The sequence below is a fragment of the Eretmochelys imbricata genome, chromosome 1, assembly GCF_965152235.1.
Source record: "Eretmochelys imbricata isolate rEreImb1 chromosome 1, rEreImb1.hap1, whole genome shotgun sequence".
In the NCBI taxonomy this organism is placed as follows: domain Eukaryota; kingdom Metazoa; phylum Chordata; order Testudines; family Cheloniidae; genus Eretmochelys; species Eretmochelys imbricata.
The window spans coordinates 13,031,503-13,051,310 of record NC_135572.1 but is presented as its reverse complement, the minus strand read 5'-3'; the positions used below and the strand labels follow the sequence as shown (position 1 = coordinate 13,051,310).

Sequence of the window (19,808 nt, the reverse complement as noted above, 5' to 3'; positions counted from 1 at the left end):
GATGCTTTTGCTGGGAACAGATCAGAAATGCAAGCCTTCCAACTCCTGTTAAGTTAGTACGTAATCTAGCTAGAAAATGCGTTAGATTTCCTTTTGTTTAATGGCTGGTAAAATAAGCTGTGCTGGAGGGAATGTATATTCCTGATTTTGTGTCTTTTTGTAACTTTAGGTTTTGCCTAGAGGGATTCTCTATGTTTTGAATCTGATTACCCTGTAAGGTATTTACCATCCTGATTTTACAGAGGTGATTCTTTTACCTTTTCTTTAATTAAAATTCATCTTTTAAGAATCTGATTGATTTTTCATTGTTCTTAAGATCCAAGGGTTTGGGTCTGTGTTCACCTGTACCAATTGATGAGGATTATTATCAAGCCTTCCCCAGGAAAGGGGGTGTAGGGCTTGGGGGGATATTCTGGGGGGAAGAAGTCTCCAAGTGGGCTCTTCCCCTGTTCTTTGTTTAAAACGCTTGGTGGTGGCAGCATACTGTTCAAGGACAAGGCAAAGTTTGTACCTTGGGAAAGTTTTTAACCTAAGCTAGTAAGAATAAGCTTAGGGGGTCTTTCATGCAGGTCCCCACATCTGTACCTTAGAGTTCAGAGTGGGGAAGGAACCTTGACAACTTGGCTCTATACAATATAATTAGGCTAGCACTATTTCTACGTGTAGACCAAGCCTACCTTTAAACAATTTGAAGGACGGGGCTTCCACCACTTGGGAGCCAATCTTGACCCTCACTGTTAGGAAACCTTTCCTGATTTTCCTCCTACGTTTTCCTTGGTTTAATTTCATCCCCTCACTCACAGTTACCTACTCCTCTCAGACCACCCTTACCAAATCATCCCCTCGATGGTGTTATCCAGCTCCCGGCCCCCAGCACAGTAACATCTGAGCACCTCACCACACCCCTGTGAGGCTCAGGAAGAATTATCCCCGCATCCGCAGCAGACCAGGGAATTGAACCCACCTTGAATCTCATTGGGGTATTGCTTTCTAGAGCTGTCAGGAAATGACTTTTTTCCACTAGAAGATTTTTAAGGTTTTTTCCCCAAAAAAACTATTGCTTTGATAAAACCCACAATTTTTTTTGACAAAAACAATTGTTTTTTTTGCAAAAATTTCCATTTCTTCAAAAAGTTTGGATGAACATTTTTTGACTATTTATTTCTTCCCATGTCCCAAGTGTCTCTAAGTTCCTTTGAGTTATTGCTCTGACCTTGTGGCTTGCCAGAAAAACTTAAAGAAATAAGCATAAAATGTTCTAAAAACCAGCCCAACTGGTGGGGGGCCAGGGCTAGAGAGCAGCATGGGGCAGGGTTTGTGTCATCAGGCTGGGCAAGGGGCAGAGCATGGACCATGTCGCGTGTGCCATGAAAATAAAAAGCCCAGAGAAAAAGTGGCACCTAGAGTTAAGCAGAAAAACCCACTTGGGTAAAGAACCCACCAATCTGTAAAAAGCTAAGCCCCGATCACTTTCTTTAACTACATTGGCAATTTCCTCCCTATTTGCTATCACTCATGAAGGCTGTTTATTCCTTCTGAAGATAGTTAATAAGACTAAACCTAATCCTGACCCCTGTGCTTCCCCATCAAACTGCTCTCCCATCCCTCAGAGTGTACCTGGCCCTCTATCATCACCCTTGGATTATGCTCCAGTTTCCTGTCCACATGGCAGCACCTGGATCCAAGATGGTTCGAAGAGCTCAGAGGCCGTATCGAAAGCTTTACTAAAGTTTGGCTTCATTGATGGTTTTGTTTTTTCGAGTCCTTTCTCGTCACTTCAATATCGTGCATCACTTGGGCATGTTTAAATAACGTAATTTACGTTGGCATCTCACCAATTGTGACAAGTGGGTTTTGAAAAGCCAGCTGTCTCCGGACAGTCCATCCAAAGCTGCATGCCCCCACCTCAGTGGCTGGGAGCGTATGTCCCAGTCAAAGTTCAGCAGCAAGAGCCAGCTCTGCAAGCTTTGCCTGGGAGAGGAGAATCCATGGGAGCCCCCATGCTGTCCTCTGTCATCTCATCCCAGAGACCTCCCTGGGGCTTAGGATGGAGACGTCCACGTCTCCTGGGCCAGCATCATGGCGCGTTTCAGCTGCTCGTAGGTCACAAACATCACCACGTTCCAGGATCCCAGCCGCAGGAACGAGGGCATGAACCTGAGGGAGGGGACAATAGCTATTAAAAGATCCAATAGCATAGAGGCTAAGGAATTTCCCCTTCATCCCCAACCAGGGTACTCCATGCCCCTGGCAACCAACAACAAGCTGTATCTCTTCCTGCCCTTGGCTGGTGGATCCCCCATCCACTAGCTCCCTCATGATCCCTGCTATCCATGGGTTGCCCTCTGGTCTCTCCTGCCTGGCATCACACACCTTCAGACAGCTCCACCTGCCACTCCGATTCTTTAACAGTAGCCTTGATTCCTGCCTGACCTGACATGGCACCCACCCCTGGCTGGAGACACCTTACCAGTTGCTCTGCGCACATATGGTGCTCTGTAAATAATGAGACCGAGTCAGGTGGGCTTGACTCTTTCCCGTGTTTCGCAAGCACAGCAGAATATGAAACCAGACTAATAATCTGTAATACTTAGCCCTGGTCTAGGCCCAGATTCGCAAAGGCACCAAACTCCCACTGATGTCAATGGAAGTCAGGCGCCTCTCTATACCTGTGAGCATCTGGGCCCTTGCGCCCATCAGCTGTAGATCTCAAAGAACTTTACGGAGGTGGGTAGGTATAATTCTCCCCATTTTACACACAGGGAAGTGGAGGAGCAGAGAGCTCCAGGCTCCCATGTTGTAAAGGCTTCTGGGCGTCTTGTGTTTCAGATGCCTGTGGTGAGAGCCTCACTCCTGCTCTGCAAAGGTACTAAGCATCCACCACAAGCCAGCTGAAGCCAACAGGTGCTTATGTGACAGACTGACAATGTCCTGGACCAACCTTGTGGAATGAAGATAAGTGTATAGCAGACTGGATGAGGGTTAATGCCTTTGGGGGCATTGTGTTAAAAAGGCAATGGTGTCTGTGGCACTGTGTGGTGCTCCTCGAGGAGGAGGAGGATGCTAACGTCATTCCTCCAGCTGGGTGTTTGGAGCTACCCCGGGGAAGTGGAGTTCAGACGGGATTCCCCAGGGACCCACAGACAAAGGAAGGGTTTGGGGATAAATAGCCTCTTACAAACCGGCTCAGGGCCGTCTTCCTGATCCAGCAAGCGGAGGCCCCAGTCCTTTGGGGAGGGTTGGGCCTACTGGGCGCTTGTTCTGAGGTAAAGCTGTGATGAACTTGAAACCCCAAGGAAACCCCATGGGTGGGGTGTTGCAGGACTGCTCCTGCCCGAGCCCATGCAAGGGCTGGGGTGATTTCTGATGAGCTTCTTAGCATGTGTGCAGGTTCTTCCCTTGTTTTTAATGTGTTTTCTCTGTAGTGCTTTTACCTCAAGAATAAAATAGATGTGCACAGAAAGAGCGGTGGGATATCTATAACCGGGGCCGTCACACTGTTAAGCATCTCTGAAGAGAAAGCAAGCAGGCCTGTTTGGGCAGGCTGGGAATAACACAGTGAAGGCAGGGAACAGCTCTGCCTGGCAGAAGGGAAAAAGATGCATCTCCACCCAAGAGAGGGGACAGCCAGGGGAGCCGGAAGCCTCTGAGCGGGCCCTTGCGGGATCACCAAGGGGAACTAGAGGTGGATTTGCCCTGCCCTGTGCTGCTTATCACCTTTGAAAATCGCAGGCTGAGGGGGCCACGGACCAAGCCACCCATTAGAGGCTGCTTTGGAAAAACTGGCCCAAAGTGACTTGCCCACGGTCACACGAGCTGGTAGTAGAGTGAGGACGAGAACCCAGGTCTCCTGACTCTCAGCCCAGTGCTCTGTCACTGTCAGTCTCCTCTGTAGACTTGTTACAGGAACACCTGCGCTGCTCCTTGAATAGGCTATAGGCATGGTACAGGCCTGGATACAGATTTGTAGCTGTCTCAGTGCTTAAGCGCCGCTTACCCCTTGTAAAAGGCTGTGGGTCCTTCCAGGATCACCATGGTGAGCATACAGTTCAAGGCATTTCTGTATTGGCCGGGGGTGGAATTCATGTATCTCGTCTTCACGACGTCGACGGGAGAAGCCACCACAGTGGCGCAGAACCCAGCTCCGAAAGCAGCGACGAAATGGCAAGGAAAAGTGTCTGGGGGTGGAATATGGGTAATGGGTTTTGGGGTAGTGGAATTTTCCATTGCCAACGGGATGATTTCGCCTTTACGAGCCACTTGCAATTAGTCATCAGTGCCATGCCCAGCTAGACCTCAGTTCAATTTACAGACATCAATAAACTGATCCTCTCCCCGAGAGAGTGGTAAGTATCTCCATTCCCCACATGGGGGAAACGGAGCCATGGGAGGTTTGCTACTAACTTTGGGACACGTACCTTGAGACTCTTTGGGCTTGATTTTCAAAGCTACAGAGCCAGTTGTAATGCCAGCTGAAGTCCATGAGAGCTGTGAGGTCTCCGCACCCCTGAAAATCAGGCCCAAGATGCCCCAAGCTGGATGCCCCCAAACTGAAGTACGTAAAATCAATGAGTACTTCTGAAAATATGGGCCTAAGTGCCAGGTTCCCAAAGGGATTTAGGCATGTAGTGGGATTGCCTAAAGCGTGTAGGCACCTAACTCCCAATGGGGGTTTTTGGAAATCCAACTAGTTGCCCATCTGCACCCCTAGGTGCCTGAATCCCTTTGAAAATCTGGCCCTAAGTGACTTGCCCAAGGTCATGCAGGGAGTCTGTGGCAGAGCTGCGAATAGGTCTTATGTCTTCTAAGGTCTAGTGCTCTGTACTAGACCATCCTTACCACCATGCTGCTGAAACCTCCACCTGATGTCTGAAGCAGCATTGGTAGCTGGCTACAGCCCTCTTTGCAGAATGAGGATGACCCACTGTGGAAGGCCATCAGGGAAGGAGAAGCAATGGAGAGGGCTCAGTGAGACAGAGCTCTAACCACCAGGCTTCCCAGACGGAAAGGAAGAAGGAAGGACACCCTCACTCACTCAAGGCCTTGGTCCCCTCCTCACCTGTCATTAGATGATATTTCAGCAGCATCTCCTTGAGGAGGTCATAGGTAACCATCTCTCCGCAGTTCACGATGGCGTTGCGGGTGATGTTGGGTAACGTCCCTGAGGCAAAAGATGCAAAGGATGAATGGTTTAGAGAGTGACTCTGACCCTACGAGATCACACTGCTCTTCTGAAAGCAGAGTAGGTCTGGTGATGACCATGACTGTATTATTATTAATCGTGTTTATTACACCTGTGCCTAAAGGAGCTCTGCTAGGTAACAGGAGTTCTATGATACCAGGATTTTAAGGGATAATAAGAATAATACTTGCCATTACGTGGCATTATTTATCCACAGCGGTCAAAGCACTTTACAAAAGTGGCCAAGACTCATTATCCCCATTATACAGCTGGGGAGAGAGAAGTCCAGAGTTGCACAGCAATTCAATGGCAGAGCAAGCAATGGAACCTGAGAGCCCTTGACTCAGTGCTGGGCTCGGATAGTTGGATCACCATTCCATCTCGAGCACACAAGGAAATGGGGAGAGAGTAAGTGACGAGGCAAACCTGTTTATTGCAGGTCTGTGAGCTCGCCATGAACCTTACTTCTGTGATGCAAGAGGAAAAAGGACATTCACCCTTGCCCTGGATGGGATGTGTCCCCCATCCATCGCAGGTGAGTGGTGACGCTAATGATGATTTTATGTCAACATTGTTAATGATTTAATCTCTGATTATTTGGGCAGAAGCATCCCACTATTCTGGGGTCGGGGTGGAGTCGGGGGTTGTGAGCAGGGCCTGAATAGAGCACCTCAATTTCCTTTTTCTGACCAACCAGCCCCCACATTTGGGAGGGGGGTGGCATTTTGGTTTGGTTTGCTCTGGTCCGTGATTGGTTGTGATCTGCCCTTTTGGGTCTAATAGTCAGTGTGTTTATTGTGGCTTATGCTGGGATGAGCCAGTCTGGGAAATGCATCCCTCTCTCTTGTCTCACCTTAAAAATACTACACAGTGGATTATACATGAAAGTCCCAGCCTGTGCTGAGCCAGGATGAGGGTTAGGTACCACTCAGGTCCTATTTTAAGCCCTTTCAGGGCTGCCCTAACCTGTACAGGGGCAGCCAGCCCCAGGATAGAGGAGCAGGCCTCCTCCCCACTGTGCTGGAGCAGAAATGAAGATCTGGGAAGCAGGGAAGGGAATGCTGTCTGGTCACATGGACCTGCTGCCAGAGCTGTCGCATGGCCACTCTAAAACCAGCTGGCCCTGTCCTCCAGGGATATCTGCAGAACCCGAGGGGCCAGAGCTGAATTCTGTTAGCTGGGCTTGCTCTGTTCACTAAGGGCCATGGGAATTAGGGGCCTACACACTTTTGAGGCGCTGGGCCCAGATTCTTAACTGGTGTAATTTGGCGCAGCTCCATTGACTTCCAGAGACTGACCTCAGTGGAGCCACCCCGCTTTACACCAGCGGGCGATTGGTCTGGGAGGCTCTCTCGCTCCACACAGATAAATCCTGTACCTTTCCAGAGGCCTCTGACCCCTTCCTCCTTGGCGATGGTTTTGTAGGCATCCACAGTCCCGCTGTATTTCTTGGTTCCCTCCGTCAGCCTCACTTGGGCTTGGAATCGAACCTTGACCACGTCGGTCGGCTGGGCACACGTGACTGCCATGGCTCCGGTGGTGCAGCCAGCCAGCAACCGGGTGAGAATACCGGCATCTGAATGGGAGTGAATAAACTGGGTAGCAATCTCTGGTTTGTCTCTAGGATCGACAGCTAAGTAGCAACGCACAGAGCTGAGTTTTTCTCAGTCCCCCCACTAAACCAGAGTGCCTTTCATCCCCCTTGCTAGGACTGGGCGCGAGCACGTCCCCTCTCTCCAGCACTGAGGCCATAGGCGAAGGCCGACTCCCTGCATGGCCTCGGGGAAGTCACTTAGCCTAACTTTTCAGGTGGCCTCTAATTTGGGGGTTGGCCTCAGTTTTCTGGATGCCCAACTTTAAACTCTCCTGGTCTGGTTTTTAGAGGTGCTGAGCAGCACCGGAAATAGCAACCATCAGGAGATTGTGAGTAGGGTAAGAGAAGGCCCTGCTCACCTTGTCCCACTACACTGTCCCTTTGCACCCTGACAACACTGACCTAGGCCTCCCGCCCCCACGCTGATCCAGCTGCAGACTCTGGCTCCAAAGGGAGGGAACTGCTTGTCACACATTTGGTTCTAATATGTAGTTTTTAAATGGGAAGGACCACGCTCTTTAAACCTGGCCTGGATTTTTGGGCCTGCCATTGTTTGACAGGGCAGTGGCTGTCAACAAGACATTGAGGTGTCTGATCATGCCCCAAAGCAAGTGCTCAAACATCTAGTTTAGCTGTGCTCAGGGCACTGCAGGACCTGGATGAGACTGGGATCCTACGTGTAGCATGTTTACCCTATTCGTCATTTGGGATCTCAGGTTGTTCAGCTCACTCTAAAGACTGGTTGCCTGTAATTTTTTTTTTTTAAGTGGCAACATCTAGGACAATGGGCCAGAGCCTCAGCTGGTGTGAATCAGCGTAGCTCCATTCATGTAGTTCATTGACTTCCATGAGCTGATTCATGCCAGCTGAGGATGTGGCTCGACGTTCTGAAATAGAGGCCGAGAACACCGCCCCGGGAAGCATGTGGTGCCGACACTCACTCTCCGATCCCGTGGAGGTGTAGAATTGTTTCACGGAGTCGTACAGCCCGATACGAATGGAAGCAAAGCTCATCTGACGCTGGAGCCCAGCCACCAGGCCATTGTAAAGGCTCTTGGGACCTTCCGTCTTCACCATGGTGGTGATTGTGCCAAAGACACCCTTATAGTGGATGGTCTTCATGCTCTTGGTAGGCTTGGACTCTCCCTGGATCTTCAAGACGGACAGACAGACATCATTATTAGCAGATGGCAATTCACCTCTAGTGCAGCCAGCTAGATCCTGCTCCTGAAACCTTTATTCATGTGAGTAGTTCAAGTAAAGTAATCCATGAGTAAGGGTTTGCAGAGATGGGCCCATTAGCTAGGAGAGTTCATAAGCAGTAAGCTCAGTTCATGGTAGTTTGGGGCATGTACTAAGCTAGGAAGGTATTAAATTGTCATTTATATATGCATTCAACCTGCAGTTGCGTTTTTGATCAGTGAACTAGTTGCAAGGCTATGATTGTCATACATTTACACATCAGATTCCATCCAGCTGGATACCAAAGCACTTTGCAAAAGGACTGTGCTAGCGATATACCGTTGTCATCTCTTTGCTCACCACTGAAATGCAGCCACCTCTGGGGTAGAGTGTGGCAGCTATTTATCAGTCTACAGCAACGTTACAGGCCAAATCAAGTCAGGAACTGTAGAGGCCTACCGTATCCAGCAGAAAATGGTGGAGCACATAAGTAGCCTAGATGTAATTATCAATGATGGAATTTGGCCAGAATGCCAGAGTGATGGTGGGAGGCTAAATTAATTCATGTTCGTAAAGTGCTTTGAGATCAGATAGAAAATGTTCTCCAATATCAATGCAAAGAGGGTGAAATTCACCCTGGTGCAGGGGGACAACACAAGGCCTAGGTACCATTTCAGATCCACTTTGAGGGCTTGGGGCAGATCCTCAGCTGGGGTAAACTCTCACAGGCTCATTGACTTCCAAGTGACAGTCTACGCCGGCTGAGGTTCTGCTCTCTTAAGTGGTCCCTAGCTCTTGTGCTGGGGCCTCTGCATGGGGTGGATTTCACTCAGAACTATAGTCAAGTCATGTCTGTAAAAAAAGTTATCCCTGGTTTCCGTTAATCACATTACAGCAGAAAAACAACCTGGACTTGCTGAGAAGAATACTACTGAGACGTCTCTAGGCACCCACAGATCTGCAGGGTACACAACAAACATCATCTGAAATCAAACCAGATATGTTAGAGCCTGATCCAACTCCCGCTGATGTCTTTACATTAACTTTTAATGGGAATTGGATTGACCCTTAAAGGTAACAGATGGGAGGAAAAAAGACCTAGTCTGTTTCTCAGCAAGCGCTGGATTTGTCCAATGATTTAATATAAAATGCTTTTCCCTCAATTTGAGAGACCACATGGGTCAGAGGACTGGGACTTGGATTGGGACTTGGGAGAGCTCGATTCTGTGCTCAGCTCTGCTGCTGACCTGCTATATGACTCAGAACAAATCTCTTTGTCTTGACTATTTCGACTGTTGACTCTTTGGAGCAGGAACTGTCTCCCACTACGCATCTATACATTGTGCCTGACACAGCTGAGTCCCAGTATCCTTGTACTATAGTAATACCAACAAGAACGTTTACCTGCAGTCTGACTTTCGCAGTGTCCAGAGGGAAGGTGCAGAGATCTGCTATGCATGCTGCTGTCCCAGCACCCAGGAACTTAACAGTAGCAGTTGGAGGGATTTCTGTGGGCTTCAGTCCGACCATTGCTTCCCTGGGTTAGCAGAAATCACAGTTGAGCAAATAGATGCTCCTCTGGAAGCAGCGTTCAATCAGCAAGTGATGGACCAGCAGTGATATTCTCCTTGGAAGATATGAATGAAGCTGTAAATATATTAGGGCTGTCAAACGATTAATTGCAGTTTTAATCGCCCTGTTAAACAATAATAGGATACCATTTATTTAAATATTTTTGGATGTTTTCTACATTTTCAAATATCTTGATTCCAATTACAACGCAGAATACAAAATGTACAGAATGGCATGGTGGCCGAAGCATGAGGGGCGTACGAATGTTTAGCGTATCTGGCACGTAAATATTTTGCAATGCCAGCTACAAAAGTGCCATGTGAACATCTGTTTTCACTTTTAGGTGACATTGTAAATAAGACATGGGCAGCATTATTTCCTGCAAATGTAAACAAACCTGTGTATCTTAGCAATTGGCTGAACAAGAAGTAGGACTGGGTGGACTTGTAGGCTCTGAAGTTTGACTTTTTTTTTTTGAGTGCAGTTATATATAACAAAGAAAATTCCTACATTTGTAAGTTGCACTTCCACAATACAGAGATTGTACTACAGTACTGGTATGAGGTGAACTGAAAAATATTATTTCTTTTGTTTATCTTTTTTACAGTGTAAATATTTGTAATTAAAAATAATATAAAGTGAGCACTGTACCCTTTGTATTCTGTGTTGTAATGGAAATCAATATATTTGAGAATGTAGAAAAACAACCAAAAATATTTATCAAAAATTTAAGTTGGTATTCTATTATTATTTAACAGTGGGATTAAAACTGATTAATCATCATGAATGTTTTTAATCATCATTAATTTTTTTAATCAAGTTAATTTCTTTTGAGTTAATTGCTTGAGTTAACTGCAGTTAATTTACAGCCCCAAAATATATATAATGCCTCTCTGGATCTCAGTCAAATGGATAATAATAGATGGATAAGGAGAGAAAATATTTTACACCCATTTATTTATTTAACAACAATGACTGATCGTCGCTTAACTCTGCATTTAGGGGGAGCATCCTTTGGAGTTTTCTATCTCAGCTACCTACACACTGGATGGATTTGGACAAGTTACTACTGTCCCAGATACTATTGAGCTTAGGGACGTCTGTGGCCCCCATCACTATGGTATCTGAGCACCTCACAATCTTGATTGTATTTATCCTCACAGCCCAACATACCTGTGAGGCGAGGCAGGGCCGGGCTATTAACCCCATCGTGCTAACAGGGAACTGAGGCACAGAGGGGCTAGGTGACATACCCAAGATCAGACAAGAAGTCTGTTGCAGAGCAGGGGATTGCACCCACGTCTCTCCAAACCACAGCTAGTGTCCTAAGCTCTGGACCATCCTTTTCCCTTCCTATGGTGCTCATTGAAGAATGGCGTGAAGAAAGTAAATAAGGAGTGTTATTTACCCCTTCATGTATTACAAGAACCAGGGGTCACCCAATGAAATTAATAGGCAGCAGGTTAAAACAAACATAAGGAAATACTTCACACAATGCCCAGTCAACCTGTGGCGCTTGTTGCCCAGGGATGATGTGAAGGCCAGAAGTACAATGGGGTTTTAAAAAGAATTAGAGAAGTTCCTGGAGGATAGGTCCGTCAATGGCTATAAACCAAGATGGTCAGGGATGTAATCCCATGCTTTGGGTATCCCTAAGCCTCTGACTGCCAGAGGCTGGGACTAGACAGCAGAGGATGAATCACTCAATAATTTCTCTGTTCTGTTCATTCCCGCTAAAGCACCTGGTATTGGCCGCAGTTGGAAGACTGGATGCTGAGCTAGATGGACCATTGGTCTGATCCCGTGTGGCTGCTCTTATGTTCTTACGAAGCCAACAGGACTGCTCGTGAGAACAGATCCCCATCCACACTAGCCGTACCAGCTTGTTTTATAACCACCCAGGCTATGAGACCCTCATCTGACCTGGTTACTGCAGCTACTCTTGCTCTTAGCCCTCTGGAGAGCCAGAGAAATCCTGCTCCAGATTCCCCACTGGTGGAAGCAGATGCAGCATTGGTGACTCTCGGCGGCAGGCCGGAGCAGTGAGATGTGAAGACTAATGCGGGTGTCGCCAAAGCCAGAGATGCACTCACTCCAAACGGGACAGACAGCATGAGGCTTCTCACACCTGGGTGCTTGGAGGGACGAGGTGTTTGGGGATGACAGAAAGGGAGCTGCATGCAGCACAAACACTAAGCCAGCCTCTGCCCTGCACGGTCACTCTTAGGACCTGGTCAAAAGCTCCTTCAAATCAATGGGCTCCTTCAAATCTCCATTGCCTTCAGGGGGCTTTGGAGCCGGCCCTTTCTGCAGTGGGGCTGCTGAGATGTAAATGGGGGCACTTATTTAGTCAGCCTTCACATAGGCAACGCTCTCATGGGACCGAGAGCAGCACCCGCACCTAGGTAGATAGATCCTGGTGGCAATGGGTGAGGAATGAGGATGCAGAGCAAGACCTGCAGGGTTCGACCCACTCATAATAACCCACAGCAACTGTGAACGCTTAGCCTTACCTTGGAGATGCAGCAGGCTGAGTGCACGCCGCTTCTTGCCATCCTCTGTGAGCCGAGTGTCTTGGCTCCTGATTTATATATCCCTCGTGGGTTGCACTCTTCGCTGAATGGCAAAGGATAAGGACAGAGATCATTTACCATCAGCAAGTTCACAAGTACCAGCCTCCCTCCCGAGGTTTAAAATAGATCAGAGAAGAAAAGTCATGAGACCCTGGTGTTTTTCAGAAAGCCTCAGGCTGTCACACTAGTTCTGGACAGTGCCGCTCCATCGCTGGGAGGCAGCAACGGTGGTAGCCCTGGAGTGCGAGTGCAAGGCTAAAGTGAGAGACGTGATGGGGAAAGTGATCTGGAGGGGCCACAAGCAAGTGAAGAGAGCAGCACATTAGAGATATACGGTATATTTTTAAAAGCTCATGTACTCACTTGCTGCCCAGCCATCTCGTGTTGTGTTAAGGTGGGCTGCCTAGCGTACACGGTCTTTCCCAAGGATGATTTTGTGGTGAAAATCCTGGGCTGGGCCTCAGAAAATTGGCATTCAATTCTGCTTCATCACAGCCTGTGTGTGTGAGACCTTGGGCAAGTCACTGCAGTCCAGACCCACAAAGGTATTTAGGCTTCTTTCCATTGAAATTAGGGGAACTGGGAGCCTAAATACCTTTGTGGATCTTGGCGTTAGCCTCTCTGTGCCTCACTTCCCCTATCTGTATAATGGGAATAATAACTTCCTTTTCCTTGCAGCAAAGCATGGCTTCGCCTCGCTCTCAGGGGTGGGTAAGCAGCACTCACCCTGGGCTGGTGCAGTCGCAGCTCCCCGGCCTGTGTCAGTCTACTGTAACCGCACCTTGCAACGGTGTTGTGAAGACAAGCTTGTCACTGTCTGTGAGGTGCTCAGGCACTAAGGTGTGGGCTATATAAGAACACATCCAAGCAACTCAGTGTAATTAGCTCCATTGGGAAGCTGAGTTAGTGGAATAGGGAGGATGTATGGATCGAATTTATACCCCCTTATGCATCACTACTGACTTTGGCCCCTTGTCTTTGCCTGGCCAGAGAGCACCTCACGAGCTCGTTGTGCTAAGCAGAATACAATGTCACTGCCATTTAAAAATATCAGGAAAACGTTTCCACAACTTTAGTTTTTGTACCTCTAGATTTGCGGCCCAAAATGAGTCACAAGTGCCTGCTGTCCGGCAGCACAGTTAACCTCAAGCATTCAAAAATCACGAGTGAGGCCCCAGAAATCATGAGATTGTTTTAAATTTCAGGATTTTTAAACCTAAAATAATGTGGTGTGGTTTTTATTTTCCCTCTGGTTTTCAACCCTTTAGGATGCATTTGTGTCACATTTCCAAGTTCTCTCTGCAGGCATCAGGGCTAGAACATTGCCTTTTCTTTTAAATGATGGCTGAGGTTTTCATACAATCACATGATTCCAGGAGCTGGGGCTTTAAAGAAAACACTAAATAGTGTGAGATTCATGATAAAATCATGAGTTAGCAACACTCTTTAGGCTACAAATTCTGGTTTTGTGTATAATGCCCAACCACCCCTTCTTGCCCCCAAAAGTGAGGTTTTTAGCCAAACCTAAAATTATTAGACATCTGATGCCATTAAAAAAACAACAATAAAACATTTTTGTTTTGGTTTAAACTTTCTGCTGCTATCTTTGCAGCAGAAACATTGCAGCCTTGTGGTAGTGCATGAAACCCAGGAAGGGAAACTAACAACCAAAGGGAAACTGACCTGCCTCATCTCTCTGCCTGAGGTCAATGAAACACACAAGGTAGACAAACAGCACAGCTTCTGATGCTGACAAACCTGAAGATTCAGCAGGGAACTGATTGCTCTCGATAAATACATTGGGGGGGGGGGGCAACACCAGGGAGGGAGAAGAGCTATTGAGGCTAAAGGATAATGTTAGCACAAGAACAAATGGGGATAAACTGGCCACAAATAAATTGAGGTTGTCAATTAGAAGGTTCCTAACCATCAGAGGAATCAGGGTCTGGAACAGCCCCCCCATTCCCCCCCGAAAGTAGCAGGAGGGAGGGGGCAAACAACCAAACTAGTTTTAAGATGGAACTTGATCAGTATATGAATTGGATGATATGATGGGATTGCCCGCAATAGCTGAGATTGGACTCAGTGGCCCAAGCGGCCCCTTCCAGTCGTAGGTCCCTACGTAAAGCAGGGTAGTACATAGTCTCTGGTGGAACTAGCGTACGATGCAGCTGTTTCGGCTTTGCAAACCTTGGAGGGTTTGGGTTTACGTGAACCCTTGTGAATTTAACTCTCTGGTGACGACAGCTGGCTCGGAGCCTGAGTTGGAACGTCTACGTTGCATCTCTCCGTCTGCAGCTTGAAACCAGAGCGGCCTGACTGGGCTGGGGTAGCCTCTAGTTGTATGAAAATAGATACTTTTATAGCAAGTGAGCCTGGAGTTAAGCAAGGACTCACCCCAGCAACTGTTTCAGCTATTTGCAGAAGCTGTTTCTGTAAAGTGAGCTAAGAAGCCTACGGATGATGTGCTATCCAAAATGGATCAAGTGACCCCAACTCACAAGGTAGGGGGGAGAAACTGCAAAGGGCTACAAGTGTCAACAGGGATATGTGTGAACATTCACACCAGTCACCTGCTCTCCTGGCCTGGGGAGGGGACAGCTGGGGACACTTGAGCTTCCAACTAAAACACTGCAGGTAACTTAAAGGAACATAAATACTGCATCCCAGGGGCCAGCCAGCGTTCCATGTAATGCTAATGCAGCTCAGCTGCCCCTGCCTCAGTTTCCACATCTGTAAAATGGGAACATGCTTTGAGGTCTGCTGCTGAAAAGTGCTATATGAGAGCTAGGTGTTGTTATTATTACCCTATGCATGTTGTGAAATTAACCGAAGCACATGTGGATGCTGATGTGGCATGCGAGCACACAGTACGGGGAAAGGTGGTCTTGTGCCTAAAGCACAGAGGAGAGGATGAGGAGAGCTGAGTTCTAATCCTGACTCTGCTGCTGACTTGCTATGTGATGTTGGGTGAGTTGTGGTTGTCCATCTGTGCCTCAGTTTCCCCATTTTTAAATTCGGGAGAATAATACTTGACCATTTCACAGTGTGAGACTAAATTCACTGATGTTTGTAAAGCACTTTGATGGAAGTTGCTCTAGGCGAATGGGCTAGGGTATATCTGTACCACTGCCCTCAGATGGATTTATTATATGTTGCTCATCACTACAATATGAGAAGGAAAGTCACTCTCTGCCCCAAGAACTTACAGTCCAGAAGACAGACACATAGTATTCTAAATAGAAAAATGGCCTCTATGTTCTGGGGCAGGGACAGTTCTTTTATGTCTGTACAGCACCTAGCACTCTCTGGGCACTATCAATAACAAATACTAAAGTAACAGCTATTTTACTGGGAAATCCAAGGGTGAAGATAACGTGGAATTTGATTTCTCCCTCTTTCCTGAAATGGTAATAAATTCACCACCTGTGATTACTGGAGAGAATCAGAATTGCATAATTGTGAGTCAATGCCCATATACTGCTAATGGAGATTCTCCTTTATGTCAAGTGGTAGGGGCCTAAGCTTTAGGAGGAGGAACTGGGTCCCATCCCTGCTGTCACTGCGAATACAGACTAACACGGCTGTTACTCTGAAACCATTCATAGACATGTGACTTGCCCAGGTGGCTAGAGACTCCTGCTTGTGGCTGTGATGTTGCACCAGAGAAAGACTTTATAAGGCCCTGGGAAATTCCTCCATTTTGTCTCTAGCTGGCTCAAAAGGTAACCTCTCCACCCCAAAGAGATGCCCGAAAGAAACTGGAACAAAGGACAGTAACTACAGGGGCGTGAGTGATTGCTGGACCCAGACTAGGAGGAAGTCTAGTCTGTAAAGCTTATTGGAACATCTCTGAGGGTGAGATTTACCTGCATTTAGTTTCCTACTGTATTAGGCTTAGACTTGCATATTTTATTTTATTTTGCATGGTAACTTCATTCTGTCTGTTATTACTTGGAACCACTTAAACCCTACTTTTTAATATTTAATAAAATCACTTTTTACTTATTAATTAACCCAGAGCAATTAATTAATTCCTGGGGGAGCAAACAGCTGTGTATATCTCTCTATCAGTGTTATAGAAGGCGAACAATTTATGAGTTTACCCTGTATAAACTTTATACAGAATAAAATGGATTTATTTGGATTTGGATCCCATTAGGAGCTGGGCATCTGGGTGGTGGAGACAGGAACACTTCTTAAGCTGTTTTCAGTTAAGCTTGCAGCTTTTGGGGGAATGTGGTTCGGACCTGGGCCTGTGTTTGTAGCAGGCTAGTGTGTCTGGCTTAACAAGGTAAGGTACTGAAGTCCCAAGCTGCCAAGGAAAATGGACTCAGAAATAGTCCCAGCACATCAGGTAGCAGTCCCAAGGGGGTTTCTCTGACCCAACCCATCACAGGATGGAGCTAAGAGCCAAACCCCAGAGAAAGCAGACATGACAGACCACTTTGCCCCCCAGTGGGGAGCAGGGGCAGGGACAGCAAAGGAAATAGATGGCAAGACCAAACTGTCAGTGGGCCAGGGCAGCGAAAGGGCACTAGCAGTCTTGTGCCTGTGATGATGCAGACATGCAGCATGAAACCCACATGTCAAAGTCTGGCCACCTGTCCCAGTCCTAGGTTAACCCTGCTGTTTATTTATGGGAGGCTGCTTTGGGAGCTATTTCCCACATGGGCATGTGCAGATTTCAGCTCCTGGGTTCACTCCAGGGGAAGAACCACGATGATGTAATGTTCTCTCTGACCCCATGCGTGGCCAGCTGTGCCAATCAGAAGGGGCGGGGGGTGGGAGGGTTTGTCAGGCTATAAGAGCATGCTCCTCTGCTGATTTCCAGCCCTGGTGGTGTATTCTCCCTCGAGCTTCTGTTTGGGAAAAATGAAAGGGCTCAGCTGGTTGGGGCTCTGTTGGTCACTACTCAGGGGAGGAAGCTGGTTTGAGAGGGAGCCCTCTTTGCTGCTGGGGGCAGGGTGGCAGGCAGTGAGAAGTCCCCGCTGCCCAATCTCTGTTCAAGTGCAGAAGATGGAGGGACAAGAGAACCCTCGCTAGTCTCTGACCTGCCAAGGGCTTGGTGCTGGGAGGATTTAGGCCAGGAAAAACAACACTCCTCTCCCTCTGCCCATTCAAACAGAGCGGGTTAGAACAAGAATCCAGTTGGGACAGAAGGTCATGCCGCTGGAGGCTGGCCCCAGGCTACCATTCAGGTGAATGAGAGCAGCAGCCTCTTCCTATGGCTTTGCTGCAGACAGCTCACTGCCGTGTATCACCTCAGCAATGCACACTGATTTAGTACAATGACAAGCCCTGGAGAATCATCAAGGAAACCAGAGAGATGTCACACAAGTGGAACCTGATTGAGAGGAGCGCTTTTTATTCAGACAGCTTAACGTTTACGCAGCGATGCTGTTAACACCTACCTCTCACATGCAGGAGAAGCATTAGGGAGAAAAGACGTCATTGTTAAAGATTCAACACCCCAAAAAAACTAGCAGGGGAACCCCCCCCCACTTGTGTGTGTATGGTGGGAAATGGACTTTCTGGCTCTTTTTATACCCCTCAAGGGGCATTAACCCATTTATTCCCCTTTGCAGCTCACATTTAATAGGGGTTAGTCTACTTTTGTAGTGCAGAGACACCGGATCGCATTTGTGCCTGACGCCCCCGTCTCAGCCTGATGAGCACACGCAGAGCTTTTCCTCACAAACGCTGCACGCACTGCAGCCCTCGGCCTCTCCAAGAGTAACGCATGCACCTGCCGTCAAGCAATTACCGGCTGCCTCCTGCGCTCGGTCCTGCTGCAGGTATTTCCGTGAATTTAGTTCAGGCAAGCAACAGGAACTGCTTGCTCTACAGGTTACAGCTGATGATATAAAGAGGAGGAACGTTTGTAACAGTGGCTACGGCAACACAGCCATCCTTGCACACACTGTCAACCTTCCTCCGGTCCTTTGCTCAGTGACGGTGCTCCTGTTCCAACTGGTATTTAGCAGCCTCTCAGGACACACACAGCCAACATTTGTCCAGCCAGCAGCTATTGAGTTGCTAGGTTCAGGACATTTAGTTCAGGGTAAGGAACGTCACTGGTTTACAGAACTCCACAATGCTCCATCTGGATTATTCACCTGTGTCCACAACAGCACCAAAGACATCCAAAAATGTAAACACAATTGCACCAAGCATGTTGCGTGAATGGGAGGCAGAGGCTCAGATCTCTGTGCACAACGCAGCCAGGTTTTCCTGGTGCTGCCCAGTGTTACAGGAGCTGAGCAAGAAGCTGTTGCATGGCTGTTGCTCTCATGGAGGAGGAGGAGGAGGAGAGGGTTGTGCGTATCAGATATTTACACAGCTATGCTCCCTCTTGACCTCCTACCCATTCATTGTGGCTGGTAATCTGGAAAATGGAAGTGTGTGTAGGACAGGGGATTGGAATGGTTGGGACTTGAAATTCATTTTACAAAGGACCAGGGCAAGGTTGGCTCAGAGTAGAAAGGCCAACCTGATGCACTGTGAAATAGGCATGTAAATTCCTCTCTGTGCTTGTTCTATTCATTGAACTCAGTGCTGATAAGAAGCGCGAGCCTTGAAGATTAAATGTCCTGACATTTCTCCATCGGAACAGGTACTATGTGGGGAGCAGCAATGCCAGCTCCCTACAAGCTCCCTTCCACATTGTGCCTAAACCACACCCTGCTAGGGTGCCTCCGCACGGGCCAAAATCGTATTACACCTGTAACCATCCCCCAGTGGAAGAAGTAATGCAAACAGGCCACAGGTCACTAGTGACCGCTTACGGGGGTGCTGGAACAATTTTTATAATGGGGGTGCTGGGAGCCATTGAACCAAACTGTAAACCCTGTATGTAACGGAAACCACTTCAAGCCAAGGGGTTTGGCAGCGCCCCTAGTTCCAGCACCTATGACCGCTTAGGCTAAACCAGAGCAAACCTCAGCTGTAGACAAGAAAAAACACCATTTGACTGGGGAAAGCTTGTTCCTGTGTGTAACATGGGTAAGTGTCACCAGTGCAAAACACGGCAGGTTTGCAGTAGTGTAGTTCCACTGGTTGCTAGCTGGCGATTGCAGAAATAGGGATTAAGTCCCAATAGAGCCGTGGCCTATTATCTAACCTGGAGACCTGAAACAGTGATGAATTACACAGCTGATTTTTCCTGGTGTAGACAAAGTGCTAGAGGTGAGGAGAGGGGATTCCTGCCTTTTTGGCCCGTTCAGACCTTGGCCTCCTTACTGAGACTGCCAACAAGGAGGTCCTTCGTGGCAGTTCAGATTAGTTTGGAGACCTGGACATGTGTCCACTGGGAACTCTGAGGGTCACAGACTCATTCCTTGTAGACACCCAAACTTCATCATATAGTAGTTTTTGAATACTATGGACCTAAATTAGATTTCAAAGGAGTCGTCATTGCTTGTTTCCAAGCTAACCAGTTCCCTGGGGCTAAACATTTTCAGGGAAAGGCTCCCACAGACAGATGACTTTTACAAAATCCTCTCCCAGCAAAGTTACTAAGGCCCAGACCCTCAAAGGTATTCAGGCACCTAACTTCCATTGATTTCAATGCCCATGGGACTTAGGAGTCTTTAAGGTTCTGGGCTTAAAGGCACAATCCTGCACCACTGAAGTCAATGGGCGTTTTATCACTGACTCCACTGGGAGGATCAGGCTCTAACTTTTTAACATGTGAACAATAACA

The 19,808-nt window shown here is 47.7% G+C and overlaps 1 protein-coding gene across 1 annotated transcript; it reads right to left on the bottom strand.

Moving 5' to 3' along the window:
• Positions 1 to 2,042: 2,042 nt before the first annotated feature.
• UCP3 (uncoupling protein 3) lies at positions 2,043 to 9,491 on the bottom strand. Its single transcript, XM_077836664.1, has 6 exons — positions 9,363 to 9,491; positions 7,718 to 7,928; positions 6,561 to 6,758; positions 5,060 to 5,161; positions 3,998 to 4,178; positions 2,043 to 2,157 (listed from the first exon to the last, which is right to left on the bottom strand). Exons 1-6 carry the CDS (start codon positions 9,486 to 9,488, stop codon positions 2,043 to 2,045), a joined length of 933 nt encoding a protein of 310 aa, XP_077692790.1. The 5' UTR covers positions 9,489 to 9,491.
• Positions 9,492 to 19,808: the final 10,317 nt, after the last annotated feature.

What these genes read in the sequence shown, in the direction of transcription:
- UCP3 (XM_077836664.1), bottom strand. Translation starts at nt 9,488, where the DNA reads ATGGTCGGACTGAAGCCCACAGAAATCCCTCCAACTGCTACTGTTAAG. An exon ending in GGTCAGAGGCCTCTGGAAAG is followed by an intron (nt 5,162 to 6,560) that starts GTACAGGATTTA and finishes CTTTTGCCTCAG; the next exon opens with GGACGTTACCCAACATCACC. An exon ending in GAAATATCATCTAATGACAG is followed by an intron (nt 4,179 to 5,059) that starts GTGAGGAGGGGA and finishes TTCCACCCCCAG; the next exon opens with ACACTTTTCCTTGCCATTTC.